Source organism: Octopus sinensis, linkage group LG29 (genome assembly GCF_006345805.1).
Source record: "Octopus sinensis linkage group LG29, ASM634580v1, whole genome shotgun sequence".
Lineage (NCBI taxonomy): Eukaryota > Metazoa > Mollusca > Cephalopoda > Octopoda > Octopodidae > Octopus > Octopus sinensis.
This window is the reverse complement of record NC_043025.1, coordinates 14,806,879-14,822,237: the sequence shown is the minus strand read 5'-3', so window position 1 is coordinate 14,822,237 and position 15,359 is coordinate 14,806,879. Positions and strand designations below refer to the sequence as shown.

Sequence of the window (15,359 nt, the reverse complement as noted above, 5' to 3'; positions counted from 1 at the left end):
GGAGAGCTTATAATATTAAACACAATAAGAGAAGTGAGAGAAGAAATGTTCATTTCATTTGTTGACAGCTGTTTCATAATCTGTTTTAAGTTGCAGCACCATTAAAACATCCAATGCACATAACAAAAAAATACATATAGAATTGGAATTATATTTATATATGTACATCTATATGAATATTTATGTGTGCGTGTTGGATGTTTTAGCATCACTGACGTATCTAGATACAGACTGCGAAACAGCTGTCAACAACTAGAACACATATTTCTTCTCTTACTGTTTGTGTATGTGTGTGTGTGTGTAAAGACACATATTTATGTATGTCTATATATGTCCGTGTATAAGGCGGCGAGCTGGCATAAACGTTAGCAGGTCAGGCGAAATGCGTAGCCGTATTTCGTCTGTCGTTCCGTTCTGAGTTCAAATTCCGTCGAGGTCGACTTAGCCTTTCATCCTTTCGGCGTCAATTAAGTACCAGTTATGCACTGGGGTCAATGTAATCGACTTAATCCGTTTGTCTGTCCTTGTTTGTCTCTTCTGTGTTTAGCCCCTTGTGGGTAGTAAAGATATAGGTATATCGTCTGCCATTACGTTCTGAGTTCAAATTCCATCGAGTTCGACTTTGCTTTTCATTCTTTCTGGGACGATTAAATAAGTACCAGTTATGCACTGGGGTCGATATAATCGACTTAATCCGTTTGTCTGTCCTTGTTTGTCCCCCTCTGTGTTTAGCCCCTTGTGGGCAATAAAGAAACATATATATGTTCGTGTATGTGTACATGCTTTAACCCCGTGCAACTAGAAGCCCCACTAACACCACCGGTATCTCCTTTTCTCCATTACAGCACTTAGATACTTCCCGAACCGACAACCATTTTACTCAGGGGTCATCTTAAAAGAGGGATACCTCCACAAATGTCGATACTCTTCCAAAAAATTGCTCAACCGGCTATCATTCTCCTTCTCCTTCAAGCCACAATATTTCTGGCTTACCTACAAAGAACTGCGCTATTCTCCTCTTCCAGAGAGTAAGGTTGGTCAATGTTTTCTCTTTTATTTTATCTTTTATTCTTGTGACTATTGTTTTTTTTTTGTTTTTCGCTTGTTTCTACCATTAGACTGCAGCCATGCTGGAGCACTGCCTTGAAGGATTTTGGTTGAGTGAATCCATCCTAGGATTTTTTTTTCAAGCCTATTATTTATTCTATCGATCTTTTTGTTGAACTGCTAAGTTACAGAGATATAAACAGGCTAACACCGGTTGTCAAGTGATGGGGGATGAAGAGCTTCTTTTAGTTTCCATCTACCAAATCCACTGGTAGTGGTGGTGATGATGAGGGTGCATTGTTGAGAGTATGGATGATGCAATCATACTCACTCTCAACAGTGCGCCCTTAAATATGGTTTCTGATTACAAATATCTTGGGTCATACATATCATCATCTGGAAAAGATTTTCTAACTAGAAAGGGTATGGCCTGGTCAGCCTGTAATGACATGCATAAGATCTGGTCATCAAATCTAAGTAGAGACTTCAAACTTGAAATCTTCAAAGCCACAGTCGAACCAATTCTACTCTATGGCTCAGAAACCTGGACGCTATCAAAGAAGCTTGAGAGGCGGTTGGATGGAACCTACACTCGCCTCCTTATGAAAGCTCAAAGTCTCTCGTGGAAGCGCCATCCAACCAAAATGCAAATATATGGGAAACTACCACCTGTGTCATCTCTTGTGAAAGGTAGGAGAGTCCAGTTTGCTGGACATTGTTGTAGAGCTGAAAAAGAGGTAATTTCTACTCTTCTCCTCTGGAAGCCATCTACTCGCAATACCAGAGGGCACACACTCTCCTACCCTGATGTAATCTCCAGGGATACAGGCATCCAGCAACAGGACCTCCGTAATGCCATGATGGACCGTGAAGTCTGGCGTAGCATGGTAAATTCCATTGTCTCAACCATGGTTGAACAATGATGATGATGATGGTGATGATGATAATGATAACTTCATCAAAACAGGGACTGTGTTATGGTTAGAATGTCACTGAAGGATAGGTTTAAGAGTGCTGCTGAGATATCCCATGAGTTTAGCTCCACTTCCGATGTCAATGTATCACGCAAAACAGTTCTCGGAGGTTACAAGGTTCTGGGTTGCTTGCTCAAGCACTGGTAAAGAGGGATCTGATCTCCAAGAAGAATCAAAGAGCCCGTCTTCATTTCACTCATGAACATGTCATTTGGACAGACAAGCAGTGGTCACAGATCCATTTTAGAGATGAATTGAAGTTTAATGTGATTGGATCCGATGGTAGGATGAACATCCAACGAAGAAGTGGTGAAAGGTTATCTCGTGCATGTGTAAAGAAGACAGTAAAATATGGAGGAGGCTGTGTAATGGTGAAGGGAGTGATCTCTGCTGCTGGTCCTGGTCCACTTATTTGCCTACAAGGGACTGTCAATGCTGAACCCTACATGCAGATTCTTAGACAGCATGCTCTTCCACATCTCCGATCCTCATCAATTCAACCGCCTATCTCCATGCAGGACAACACTCCATCACACTGCAAAGAGAGTCAAAGACTTTTTGAGTGATGAAGGGGTTGATCTCACGGACTGGTCACCTCAAAGTCCTCATATCAATCCTATGGAAAATATTTGGGAGATCATTGGAGTTGGAGTACAAAGGAGAAATCCAAAGAACTCTGGGAATTATTGAAATATGAATGGAACAATATAACTCCATCATTTTGCAAGAAATTAATTCAGTCCTGTGGTAACAGATGTCAGGAGGTCATTGATAGTAAAGGGATCTTCACAAAATATTAATAGTAAGGGTTTCTTTTTTTGTTCTTGTTCCATTTTTCATATTTTTTCTAAGTGACCCTTAACTTTTGGCCATTGCAGTTTGGAAGATTGTTTATTTATTTCCTCATAACTTACGAAATATTTATTCCATTCACTTGAAATTTTCAGGAAAGATAGATATTAGACATATCTAAAGATGTGTAAAATATCTAATCTCAACATTTTGTTAATCTTCTATAATAAATATTTCAATACACTTGTTCTTACTGACCCTTACATTATGGGCACTACTATATATACACACACACATATATATATATATATATATATACATACATACATATATATATATGTGTATATATATATATATAATGTATAATGAGGAAACTGCTAAATTTACCAGAGTTTCATGTTTATCTGCCCTGATATGTTCTGATGAACACAATTATACTTGCATATACATTTATATGTATGCTTATATGTGTCTTGAACGATTTAGCATCACAGATGTAACTGTACACAGATCATGAAACAGCTGTAGACAAATGGAATTAACATTTCTTCTCTCACTCCTCTTATTTTGTTAATTATATATGTGTGTGTGTGCGTATATATGTATGTATGTATACTCTCACTCTCATATATTTCTTCAGGTGCAGTCTGTGAAACTAACGGACCAAATTTGTGCGGTGGAGCGTCTAGATTACAGTGCATTTGGCAAAGATAATATCGGTCAACTGATAAGCCAAACACCTGACAATGAACTGGAAATTCTGTATTTCCAAGCTAAGGTTCGTTCCCTTTGAGTTTTTAAGTACATAACACACATACACACACACACGAGCACAAATATATGTAAACAGAAAATGGTATATAAAATTTACCACAGCTGTTTCAGCAAAATCTTATCAATGTATTCAAAGAAGATTACATCATAACATACAATCCACCATCATCAGATAACATTTTAAACAGGTGAGATTTCTTATACTGATCTGGAGAAATCCAACATCAATCCGACTGAATCCTTGTAACTAAATCATATGTGTGTGTGTATGTATGTATGGCGCAGGAGTGGCTGTGTGGTAAGTAGCTTGCTAACCAACCACATGGTTCCGGGTTCAGTCCCACTGCGTGGCATCTTGGACAAGTGTCTTCTGCTATAGCCCCGGGCCAACCAATGCCTTGTGAGTGGATTTGGTAGACGGAAACTGAAAGAAGCCTGTCGTATATATGTATATATATGTATGTATGTGTGTGTATATGTTTGTGTGTCTGTGTTTGTCCCCCTAGCATTGCTTGATAACCGATGCTAGTGTGTTTATGTCCCCGTTACTTAGCGGTTCGGCAAAAGAGACCGATAGAATAAGTACTGGGCTTACAAAGAATAAGTCCCAGGGTCGATTTGCTCGACTAAAGGCAGTGCTCCAGCATGGCCGCAGTCAAATGACTAAAACAAGTAAATGAGTATGTATGTATGTGTGTCTGTCTGTCTGTCCCCCCCCCCACTACTACTTGAGAACCAGTATTGGTTGATGGTGGTGTTGAAAATGAAGTTGATGGTAATAATGGCAATAAAGATGATGATGATGGTGATGATGATGATGATGGTAATGTTTATCTTCTTCACAGGACATCAATGACCTCTATTCCTGGCTGTCGGCAATCCGAAAGACTTTCTCGGCCAACAAACAGCAGCTAAAGACTTACCATCCGGGAATCTATCGTAGAAATAGGTGGAGCTGCTGTCACAGAATCGACACAGACGGTAAGAAGATTCTTATTGTTTTTACTTCTAAGTAGCTCCCCCCCTCTCTCTCTCTCTCTCTATATATATATATATATATATATACATATATAAATATATTATATACAAATTTATTATACATATAAATTATATACATATATTTATAAATATTATATATGTATATACATATATATATAAATTTATATATATTCTCTCTTTACTCTTTACTCTTTTACTTGTTTCAGTCATTTGACTGCAGCCATGCTGGAGCACCACCTTTTAGTACTTATTCTATCGGTCTCTTTTTGCCGAACCGCTAAGTAACGGGGACGTAAACACACCAGCATCGGTTGTCAAGCAATGCAAGGGGGACAAACACAGACACACAAACACACACATATACATATATATACATATATACGACAGGCTTCTTTCAGTTTCCGTCTACCAAATCCACTCACAAGGCATTGGTCGGCCCGGGGCTATAGCAGAAGACACTTGCCCAAGATGCCACGCAGTAGGACTGAACCCGCAACCGTGTGGTTGGTTAGCAAGCTACTTACCACACAGCCACTCCTGCGCTGTATGTATGTAATATACATACATATATATATATATATATATATATATATATATATATATATATATAACATACATACATATATATATATATATATATATATATAATATACATACATATATATATATAATATACATACATATATATGCTTGCAAAGACCTGTTGAGGCAAGTGAAATCAAAATCAAATTCGATGACTGGCATCCGTGCTAGCAGGTTGCAAAGAGCACCATACGAGTGGCTCACCAGCTTCCATGCCAATGGCACATAAAAGGCACCATTCCAGTGTGATCGTTACCAGCGTCACCTTACTGACACTTGTGCCCATGCTAGTAGGGTGCCAAGAGCACCATCCAAGCATGATCGTTGCCAGAGCAGCCAACTGGCGACGTGTCGGCGGCCCGTAAAAGGGCACCGTTCGAATGTGATTGTTACCTTACTGGCACCTGTGCCGGTGGCATGTGTAAAAAGATTCGAGCGAGATCATTGCCAGTTCCACCTGACTGGCCCCCATGCCGGTGGCATGTAAAAAGCACCCACTACACTCTCAGAGTGGTTGGCATTAGGAAGGGCATCCAGCTGTAGAAACTCTGCTAGATCAAGATTGGAGCCTGGTTCGCCAGCCCTCAGACAAAATCGTCTAACCCATGCTAGCATGGGAAGCGGACGTTAAACGATGATGATGATGATTTTTTTTTCCTAATTGTTAAATTAATTTAATTGTTATGCGTGTAAAAAAACCCGAAAGCAATGGAAAATGATTTTTTTACACGCGTAACAATTAAGAAAAAAAAATTAGGGTTAGGGTTAGGGGGAGGTTTAGGGTTAGTTACATGATGTTGTCTCAGTTTTAGACGCAGCAAATGATTTTAGTTGAATGGAGGTAATCGATTGGTTAAAATTGCCGAAATGCACGGATTTTCAGACGAAATATCTTACAAACTATATAATTTTTTCAATAAAACCAGTATACGAAGTTTAAAAGTGTTTAGTTAACTAGGAATTGTGTTGACATCTGCCGTTCAAAAGGAAAAGATCCATTTTGTGTTTCATTTACTTTGTTTTAAAAAAATTATTTACTTTGTGTTAAAAAATTATTTATTTTGTGTTTTATTTACTTTGCTAAGCAGTCGTTGTAGGATCGACTACTTACGACTAGCTAGCGCGGATGCGCAAGTACTCGAGTGCACGCACTGGGATTACTCTTCTTAAATAGTACCCGAATTCTTTAGAGATTTCAAATCCATCTGTTACCATCTTGGGCTCTTCATTCATTTTCTTCATTGCGCTTGTGTATTCACGAATGAGTCCATTACCTTCATAAGTAGATGGGACAACAGTAACATTTGTTTTTAGGTTCCCTCCTATTTCATTTTCTTTGTATAATTCTATTGCGTTCCCAGGGTCATGTTCAGGAAATAATCTCCTATATGTTTGTTCAGCATTCTTCCTTAAATGTTGTTTCGTTAAAAAAAGAAAAGGTCCAGAAATTGATTCACCTTTAAACTTCCTTGCGTTATGTAAATACCTCAAGAGAGTCAAGGTTTCGACATTTCTTCTCTTATTATATCTATGCATAAGTCTTTCACGAAGATTTAGAGCCAAAGGGTTGCCGACGATATTAAGTTTACTCAATAAAAATTCTATAGAATATTCCTCTTTCAGTAAACCCGTATCATCAGCGCAAATAGCCTTCAAAATAATTTTTACTGAATGCAGAATTTCATATAGTAAATCGAGAGATTTCCGTTCTTCGTCAGCGATGGCATCTGTGGAAAGTTCTGCTCGTGGAGCATTTGGAATGCAGCTTTTCAATTTCAAAAATCTCTCAATCATATGAAATGTGTCATTCCACCGAGTTCTGCAATCCAGTAGAAGTTTATATTCTCTGTTATCAAAGTTCGCTCGTACAAAATCTTGCAAAATTTCATTTTTTGTCGGAGATTTACGGAAAAGTTTTGAAATTTTTCTTACCTTATTTAAAACTTAGTTAAATTCAGGTTTTAGCTGGGGAAAACAAGCATTTTCGTGAGCCAAATCTGTTTGACAAAGTATGTCTTGTTGGCTTATGTCAGCTTCATCATCACTATCGTCTGTTATGTCGATCACTATCGTCTGTTATGGCGATCATTGTCGTCTGTTATGGCGATCTCTTGACTCTTTTTATCAAAAAATTTAGTGTTACTTCCTTGAAATGAATCTGGAACTGGTTATTACATATGCTCAACGGGAAAGATCACCTGAGGGAAGACTAACAGCATCCCCTTGACTTGCTATGAATAAACTCAGTTACCTGCAAATTCAAAGAGTCAGCCAGGGGTTAGCGAAGGAGGTGACAAGGTGCTGATCTAAGGTTCAAGGGGAAAGAAGGTGAGAATTGATATGTTTCAATGAAACAGACAACATTCTCAACTAAAGGCGACCGACAACAGTTCAGTTAGTTCAATTTCAACGATATTTCTTGAAAAGAAAAAATGGAGAAATGTTTTGCGAAAAAAAAGAAAAGAAACAGCAGATCTTTTCACTTTGACCGGCACATTTAAAAAATAGTTATTTGTAATTAAACACTTTTGAACTTCGTGTACTGGCAGAATGTGTTACATAAAACATCTTTTATTGAAAAGATCCGAAACAGCAAGCCTTAAAATCGGTTTTGGCAAATCGGTTTCGGTTTTACTGATCATAATATAAAACCGGTTTCGAGGCCTATAATGAACCTCACATGAACGGAGCCATAACGAACCACATGCTGCCATAAAGATGGTCACTGGAAGCGAGCGACATGAACGAGAACTAACAATAAACGCATATTGAATTGCTCTCTGCTTGTAAGCTTCTTCTTCGAGTTCCAGACCCTTAAGACTCCAGGAATAATTGTAATGGGAGAAGGAGATACTCCACAGACATCACAAGCCTTCAGTTCCATTATAACATTCTCTCTCTATCTATAGAAAGATAGATACACATATTATATACATACATACATCCATATATACACACATGTATACGTTTCCGAAAAAAATGTTTTTTAAAAATGCACTTTTGAAGGTGAGGTGCGAAACTGCATCAGCCCCCTTTCTTTACACATATTTTAAGGTGATATTTTGCAAAAATACGTTTGAAAAGTTCGTAAAGAATAATAAACAAATGCTGACATTATAAAAAATAGTGGTAACGATGTCTAGACAAAAATAAACCATGTTAGTGTTTGTGTGAAAGAAGTCAAAACAATATTAAAACAATATCTTTTACATACCTACTAAAATTACTGGATATATAGATTCCCAGGATATATAAGACCTAAGCTGCAAAACAGTTTTGAAATAACATCGTTTTCACTTTCCTTTAGCAATTTTTCGCGCCGAAATTTTAAGCGGGAAACAAGAACCCTTTGATTTCGTGTGGAGAGAGAGAGAGGGGGGAATGGAGGGAGGGAGTAAAGGTGTGTTTTGTCATTTACGTATTTTTTTGTTTTTTTTTGTTTTGTTTTTTTGGCCTGTACAATATAAATTTTGAAATGCAGATTTTTTTGCAGATTCGGAATCTCCGCCCTCGATATATTGTGTTCATGTAAAAATAAGACCAAAAAAATATCCTAAAGGGGGTGCGGTCCATGATCTTTACCTCTGCCGATTTGTACATACCCCGGGGACCGATCTACGAAATTTGGGGAATGATTTACAGTATAGGGGTGAATGTAACCGATTATGTAGCGATTACAATAGCTTGCCAAATTGTCGGTCATAACAGTAGTTCCTGGAAGAACGTTTTGTCTGAAAACATTCTCCAACATCTCTGTACTCCTATCGGGTGTCATAACATCCAACAACCCAAGTTTTGCGACACATTCTTCCTACATTGTTCTTGCTATTGAAGAACAAGCTTTCATCGATCTCCACCGTATGATCCAGACCACCAATGGGAGTTTTGTCCTGCAGCAGTTTTCCTGAACAAACATCTCTACAGAACTGGCACCCCTGAACGGCAGTTTTTATATCAATGCAATCCATTCTTGCAGATATTGTCACAGGCAATTCGAAAATAAAATCAATTACTAAATGAAAAATGACATATAATGACAGCTTAGAGCAGTGGTTTTCAACCAGGGTTCCGCCAGTACAGTCCAGGGGTTCCGCAAGAAGTTACAAAAATCAACAGTAATTTTTAATTCTCCTGTGCAGATATGTGTGCATAAGACAATTAAATTATTGCACAGAGGTTCCTCGAGCCAGTGAAATGTTTTCTTGGGATTCCACTCCAGCAAAAAGGTTGAAAAGCACTGGCTTAGAGTTTTCTGTAAATGTACCTTTCCTGATAGAAAGAGGGGGTTTTTTTTAGCGCACTTTCTGTTGACAAACCCGTCAATAGAATGACTAAAATTTTGAAAATTCATCAAATATGTGCAAGCACACGTATTTTCATTGGTGATATGTTTTGTCTTCAGACAATCTATAATGTTCTCTGGTGCAAGGTAAAAGTTCCAATCTGGGTGTACACAATGTAAAATAAATTCAGAAAAATAGCAACAGCAGCTTCTTTTTAAAGGGTACAAATATTGTACTGTGAGGTGTAGAGATTGTTGCACTCATGTTTAAAATTTCAGCGTGATTGGATGAACAACACTTGAGTTATAAGCGCACAAGAAACAGACAGAACGGAATTTATATATTAGATGAGCCAATGAGGGACACGTCTACATGGTAGCCAGACCTGGTAGAAATAGCAGCCAAATCTTCCTCAAATCGCACCTCACTGTCTTATGTATGTATGTATGTATGTATGTATGTATGAACCAATGAGGGAGACCTCTACCTGGTAGCTAGACCTGGTAGAAATAGCAGCCAAATCTTCCTCAAATCGTACCTCACTGTCTTATGTATGTATGTATGTATGTATGTATGTATGTATGTATGTATGTATGCATGTATGAACCAATGAGGGAGACCTCTACCAGGTTGCTAGACCTGGTAGAAACATGGTAGCCAGACATGGTAGAAATAGCAGCCAAATCTTCCTCAAATCACACCTCACTGTCTTATGTATGTATGTATGCATGTATGAACCAGTGAGGGAGACTTCTACATGGTAGCTAGACCTGGTAGAAATAGCAGCCAAATCTCCCTCAAAACACCCAACTGTTTTATGTATGTATCTATGTATGTACTAGCTGACGTACCCTGTAATTCCTGGGAAAGCGGGGCTTATCCCTTGATTCCATTCTCATAATTGTTTCGCAAATCCAGTAACAACAATACAAAGTATGTAGCCCTTAAAACGGTTTTTGTGTATTTACAGAGAATACCAAACTGTCTTACACAGGATCTTGTTTTTAGGAATTCCCAATAAGTTATGAATACCCAAATTGTGAAGTCAGATATGTAATAACATGAAATTAGTTACCCAATAGTAAGAATGCACATAAAGTAGCCCCAAAAAGGGCTGTAATACGTTCCCAGAGTATATGGAACTTAGGAGGAAATACTAATAAGGTATGTTTACTAAAATCGTGAAGCATGTTACGTAATAACAGGCTAATCAGATACGAGATGATTACAATTCAAAGTAAATAACTCTGAAAAGGGCTTTTGTGTGTTCCCAGAGAATATTACCCTCAGCAGTGCTAGTGTTGGTATATTCGTGAATAAGTTACTAAGCAAAATAAGTGGATCTATTGTTTAGGAAAATACTATTTACTTGTTTAAGGGTTGTACTGGTTAAATTGCAAAAATAACTTTAACAGTTCAAATACTAAGAAATAAGCATACTCGATTTGATTTATACCAAATAATTTGTGAGGGCGCGTGGCTTAGTGGTTAGGGCATTCGGCTCATGATCATAAGGTTGTGAGTTCGATTCCCAGTGACGCGTTGTGTCCTTGAGCAAGACACTTTATTTCACGTTGCTTCACTCCACTCAGCTGGCAAAAATGAGTTGTACTTGTATTTCAAAGGGTCAGCCTTGTCACTCTCTGTGTCACGCTGATTATCCCCGAGAACTACGTTAAGGGTACACGTGTCTGTGGAATGCTCAGCCATTTGCACGTTAATTTCACGAGCAAGCTGTTCCGTTGATCGTATCAGCTGGGACCCTCGTCGTCGTAACCGGCGGAGTCTTTAATACCAAATAATTTACGAAGATGAATGGGTTATTTCCCTTGGCTATATTAAGGAATCCCTTCTAGAAGCGAATGGGTTGCTTAAATGGAATATATTAGTTTTATGAAGTAGATATAAGGATCCCTTCCAGAGGCCCTATTATCGATTTTTTCAATAATTTAAGTATGTCACTAGGTTTCCAGACATGAGTTCTACTCACGTGTCAAGTTTTGTAAAAATCGATAAATCGGTGGTGGTCATGGTTATGATAGTGGTAGTGATGGTTGTGATGATGAATGCGGTGATGGTGGTGATGGTGGTGATGGTGGTGATGATGTGGTGGTGGTGATGATAACTACTGATTTTACAGTTTTCACCAGTTACCTCTTTTTTCTCTTAATATTTTTCTCTTTTTGTTTTTCTTTTCTCTCCTCTTCCTCCTACCCTTAACCCCAACAGCTGTGGGATGCAGCCCCACCCACAACAAGGTTACACTACAAGAGTGGATGGACCCTATCGACTGTGACATGGAGGCGCAGACAGTGTGTAGCCAGCTGATAGCCCGACAGACACAACTACAGTGAGTATCTTTACTTTGTAATGGGGGAGGGGGTGATCAGAGAAAGACAGGACAAAGCCTGAGGCCCTTTTCATTGTCACCAGGTGGCAGTGGTAGAGAAGGAGGAAGGTATTGACTGACCCTAACCATTGCCCACATTTTTGCAATGCCATCTACAATAAAGGCCTTTGTTATGTATGAACGTGGTTACTGCATTAGCTGTGGTTCTCCTGAAACAGCTGTCAAGACAAAACTATTGTAGAACTTTTTATATTTTTTCTTTTTCTTGTTTCAATCATTTGACTCTGGCCAAGCTGGAGCATTGCCTTGGAGAATTTTTAGTTGAATAAAATTGACCTCAACATTTATTTATTGTTCTTGTGAACATGGTATTATTCTATCAGTTTCTTTTTTCCGAACTGCTAAGTTACTGGACCACAGATGTACCAACACCAGTTGTCAAGCAGTAATGAGTTTAGTTTTAGTTAGTTTTTTTTTTAGTTTTTTACTTCTTTCAGTCATTTGACTGCGGCCATGCTGGAGCACCACCTTTAGTCGAGCAAATCGACCCCGGGACTTATTCTTTGTAAGCCCAGTACTTATTCTATCGGTCTCTTTTGCCGAACCGCTAAGTGACGGGGACATAAACACACCAGCATAGGTTGTCAAGCAATGCTAGAGGGACAAACACAGACACACAAACATATACACACACATACATATATATATATATATATATATATACATATATACGACGGGCTTCTTTCAGTTTCCGTCTACCAAATCCACTCACAAGGCATTGGTCGGCCCGAGGCTATAGAAGAAGACACTTGCCCAAGATGCCACGCAGTGGGACTGAACCCGGAACCATGTGGTTGGTAGGCAAGCTACTTACCACACAGCCACTCCTGCGCCTATATATATATATATATATATATATTATATGTATGTGTGTGTGAAAGCACATGGCTCAGCGGTTAGTGCATTGAGCTTACGATCGTGAGGTTGTGAATTCAAATCCCGGACTGGGCTGCGTGTTGTGTTCTTGAGCAAGACACTTTATTTCACGTTGCTCTAGTTCACTCAGCTGTAGAAATGAGTTGCGACATCATAGGTGCCAAACTGTATCGGCCCCTTTGCCTTTCCCTTGGATAACACTGGTGGCGTGGAGAGGGGAGGCCGGTATGCATGGGCGACTGCTGGTCTTCCATAAACAACCTTGCCTGGACTTGCGCCTGGGAGGGTAACTTTCTAGGTGCAATCCCATGGTCTCAGCAGTATGTGTGTGTATACACACATATATTTAATTCACAATCTATGCATTCAAGTAATCCAGGAGTACTCATAGCAAAGCTCCCTGATGCATCATTCTACAAAACACGTAGAATATATAGTACAATACAAGAGAAAGTAATAACGAGTGTATAATTTATTTTTCTCTGAGCAAGATGTAAACAGTAACCGCTCAACAACGTAAAGTATATTTGCCATCTCAATATGGCTAACCACTAAGGGTGGGTGTTACTGTAGCTTTTTAGCCCCAGGAGATCATCGTCTCCAGCTGGCTTTAGGCACAATTTCTGTGCCCTTATGATATTTGCAAAGGGTGGTCATCCCCCCTCGAAAACCTAAGTGATAAGCATGGACTGCAGTTTCGAGATTATTGTCTCTTGTCAACACACGCTAATCACCGGAGATGCTGGAGACGATGATCTCCTGGGGCTAAAAGCTACAGTAACACCCACCCCTAGTGGTTAGCCATATTGAGATGGCTAGTATACTTTACGTAATTTATTTTTCATTTTATACAAAATAATATAAATTATTTACATGTGTAGCGTATAGCCATTTTCAAACAGTAGCGCCAATTTGTGGCAGCTGGCAAAATGACATAATGTCGTATTGCCGAAGAATTATGATTGTCGTTTTCCCATTGGTTGAAATAACTGCTCAGATAGGAATTCTGAAAATTAGTTAAAGAATATTTTTATGTGATTTCAATTCTTTAAAGTCGAGTTGAGCAGTTATAAAAACCCTGGATTTTGGGTAAAAATTTTAGTGTTGTGGAGTTTAGCTACGTTCCACAAACACTAAAGTTTTTCCCAAAATCCAGGGTTTTTATAACTGCTCAACTTGACTTTAACACATCAATTTATACAAGGCATTTACAAATTACATGTTAAACATATGAAATTAGCTTTTCAATACAGCTTTACAATTATAAATGTTTATGTACAGTCAATCAATCCAACCGTGGCCGATGCCAGCCTCGCCTGGCACCAGTGCAGGTGGCACGTAAAAAGCACCCACTACACTCACAGAGTTGTTGGCGTTAGGAAGGGCATCCAGCTGTAGAAACCTTGCCAGATAAGACCGGAGCCTGGTGCAGCCTTCTGACTTCCCAGACCCCAGGTCGAACCATCCAACCCATGCTAGCATGGAGAACGGACGCTAAACGGTGATGATGATGAATTTCAGTTCACTGGGAAAATTAAATTCTGTTTTTTTTATACATGCTTTTAAATTACAAAACAATTTGTCATGATATTGGAATTTTGTTATTTTTAAATAAAATTTCATCAAATCATCTCTCTGTCATTTATGACTGCGTGTGTGTGTGTGTGTGTGTGTGTGTCTGTGTGTGTGTGTGTGTGTCTGTGTGTGTCTCTGTGTATGTGTGTGTCTCTATGTGTGTGTCTCTATGTGTGTGTGTCTCTGTGTATGTGTGTCTGTGTGTGTGTGTCTGTGTGTGGTTGTGTGTATATGTGTGTCTGTGTGTGTGTGTGTGTGTGTGTGTGTGTACACATTGTGTATATAGGTTTGTGTTTGTTTTTTGTTTTCTACGTTAATTTTCTGCTTTTCTTTTTCTCTCTCTCTCTCTCTCCATTCTCCAGACATATCATTCAAGACACTGAGGAAAAAGCACCACAAGTGGGGAAGCAAGCTTCAAACAGGCAAGGGGCCGGTCCAGCCCCTCGCAAGTTGAATAAAAACATGGCCAAACAGCTACTTGAGATCTCGGAACAACTACATCTGATGCAGCAGGCAATAGACGAGCCATCAAAGGACCCAAAATAGTTATTGTGATAACGAGGGAGGTCCTGCTGGGAATGGGGGTGACCGTGATGGTGGAGCAGTGGGGCCGGGGCTTTCAGAGGAGAGATAATGTGCCACTCTCACTCCTTGCCAACATTCTCTTAATTGCTCATCACAAACTCCACAATCAAACCTCTTATGCATTATTCTTGTGTGTGTATGTGTCCATATGTATGTATATATGTATGTGTGTGTATATATATATATATATACACACACATACATATACACACACATTCATACACACATATATATATAAATACTTACATATATGCATATATATAATATATATATATATATATATATAATATATATATATATATATATATATATATATATATATATATATCAATTTTAACAAAGAGGATGGATTGAGCAACGTATTTTATTGCATAATGCTACAATTGTTTCATCATCATTTTACCAGAAGATAATTGCTGAAATATTACTATATAATATATGAAATAATAGATTGAATCAGTA

General features: G+C 38.6%; 1 protein-coding gene across 4 annotated transcripts in view; it reads left to right on the top strand.

The window, feature by feature from the left end:
* Positions 1-15,090, top strand: part of LOC115226105 (rasGAP-activating-like protein 1) — a 170,420-nt gene extending 155,330 nt beyond the window's left edge. Inside the window, exons 16-20 of one of the 4 annotated variants that reach the window (XM_029797089.2) lie at positions 846-1,033; positions 3,454-3,591; positions 4,433-4,568; positions 11,681-11,801; positions 14,675-15,090. In XM_029797089.2, the coding sequence (XP_029652949.1) occupies positions 846-1,033; positions 3,454-3,591; positions 4,433-4,568; positions 11,681-11,801; positions 14,675-14,858 (767 nt within the window). In that variant the 3' untranslated portion in view covers positions 14,859-15,090. Of the gene's footprint in view, positions 1-845; positions 1,034-3,453; positions 3,592-4,432; positions 4,569-11,680; positions 11,802-14,674 lie in introns of those variants that run through there. The other 3 variants (XM_036514776.1, XM_036514775.1, XR_005004220.1) reach the window with 3 other exon arrangements.
* Positions 15,091-15,359: the final 269 nt, after the last annotated feature.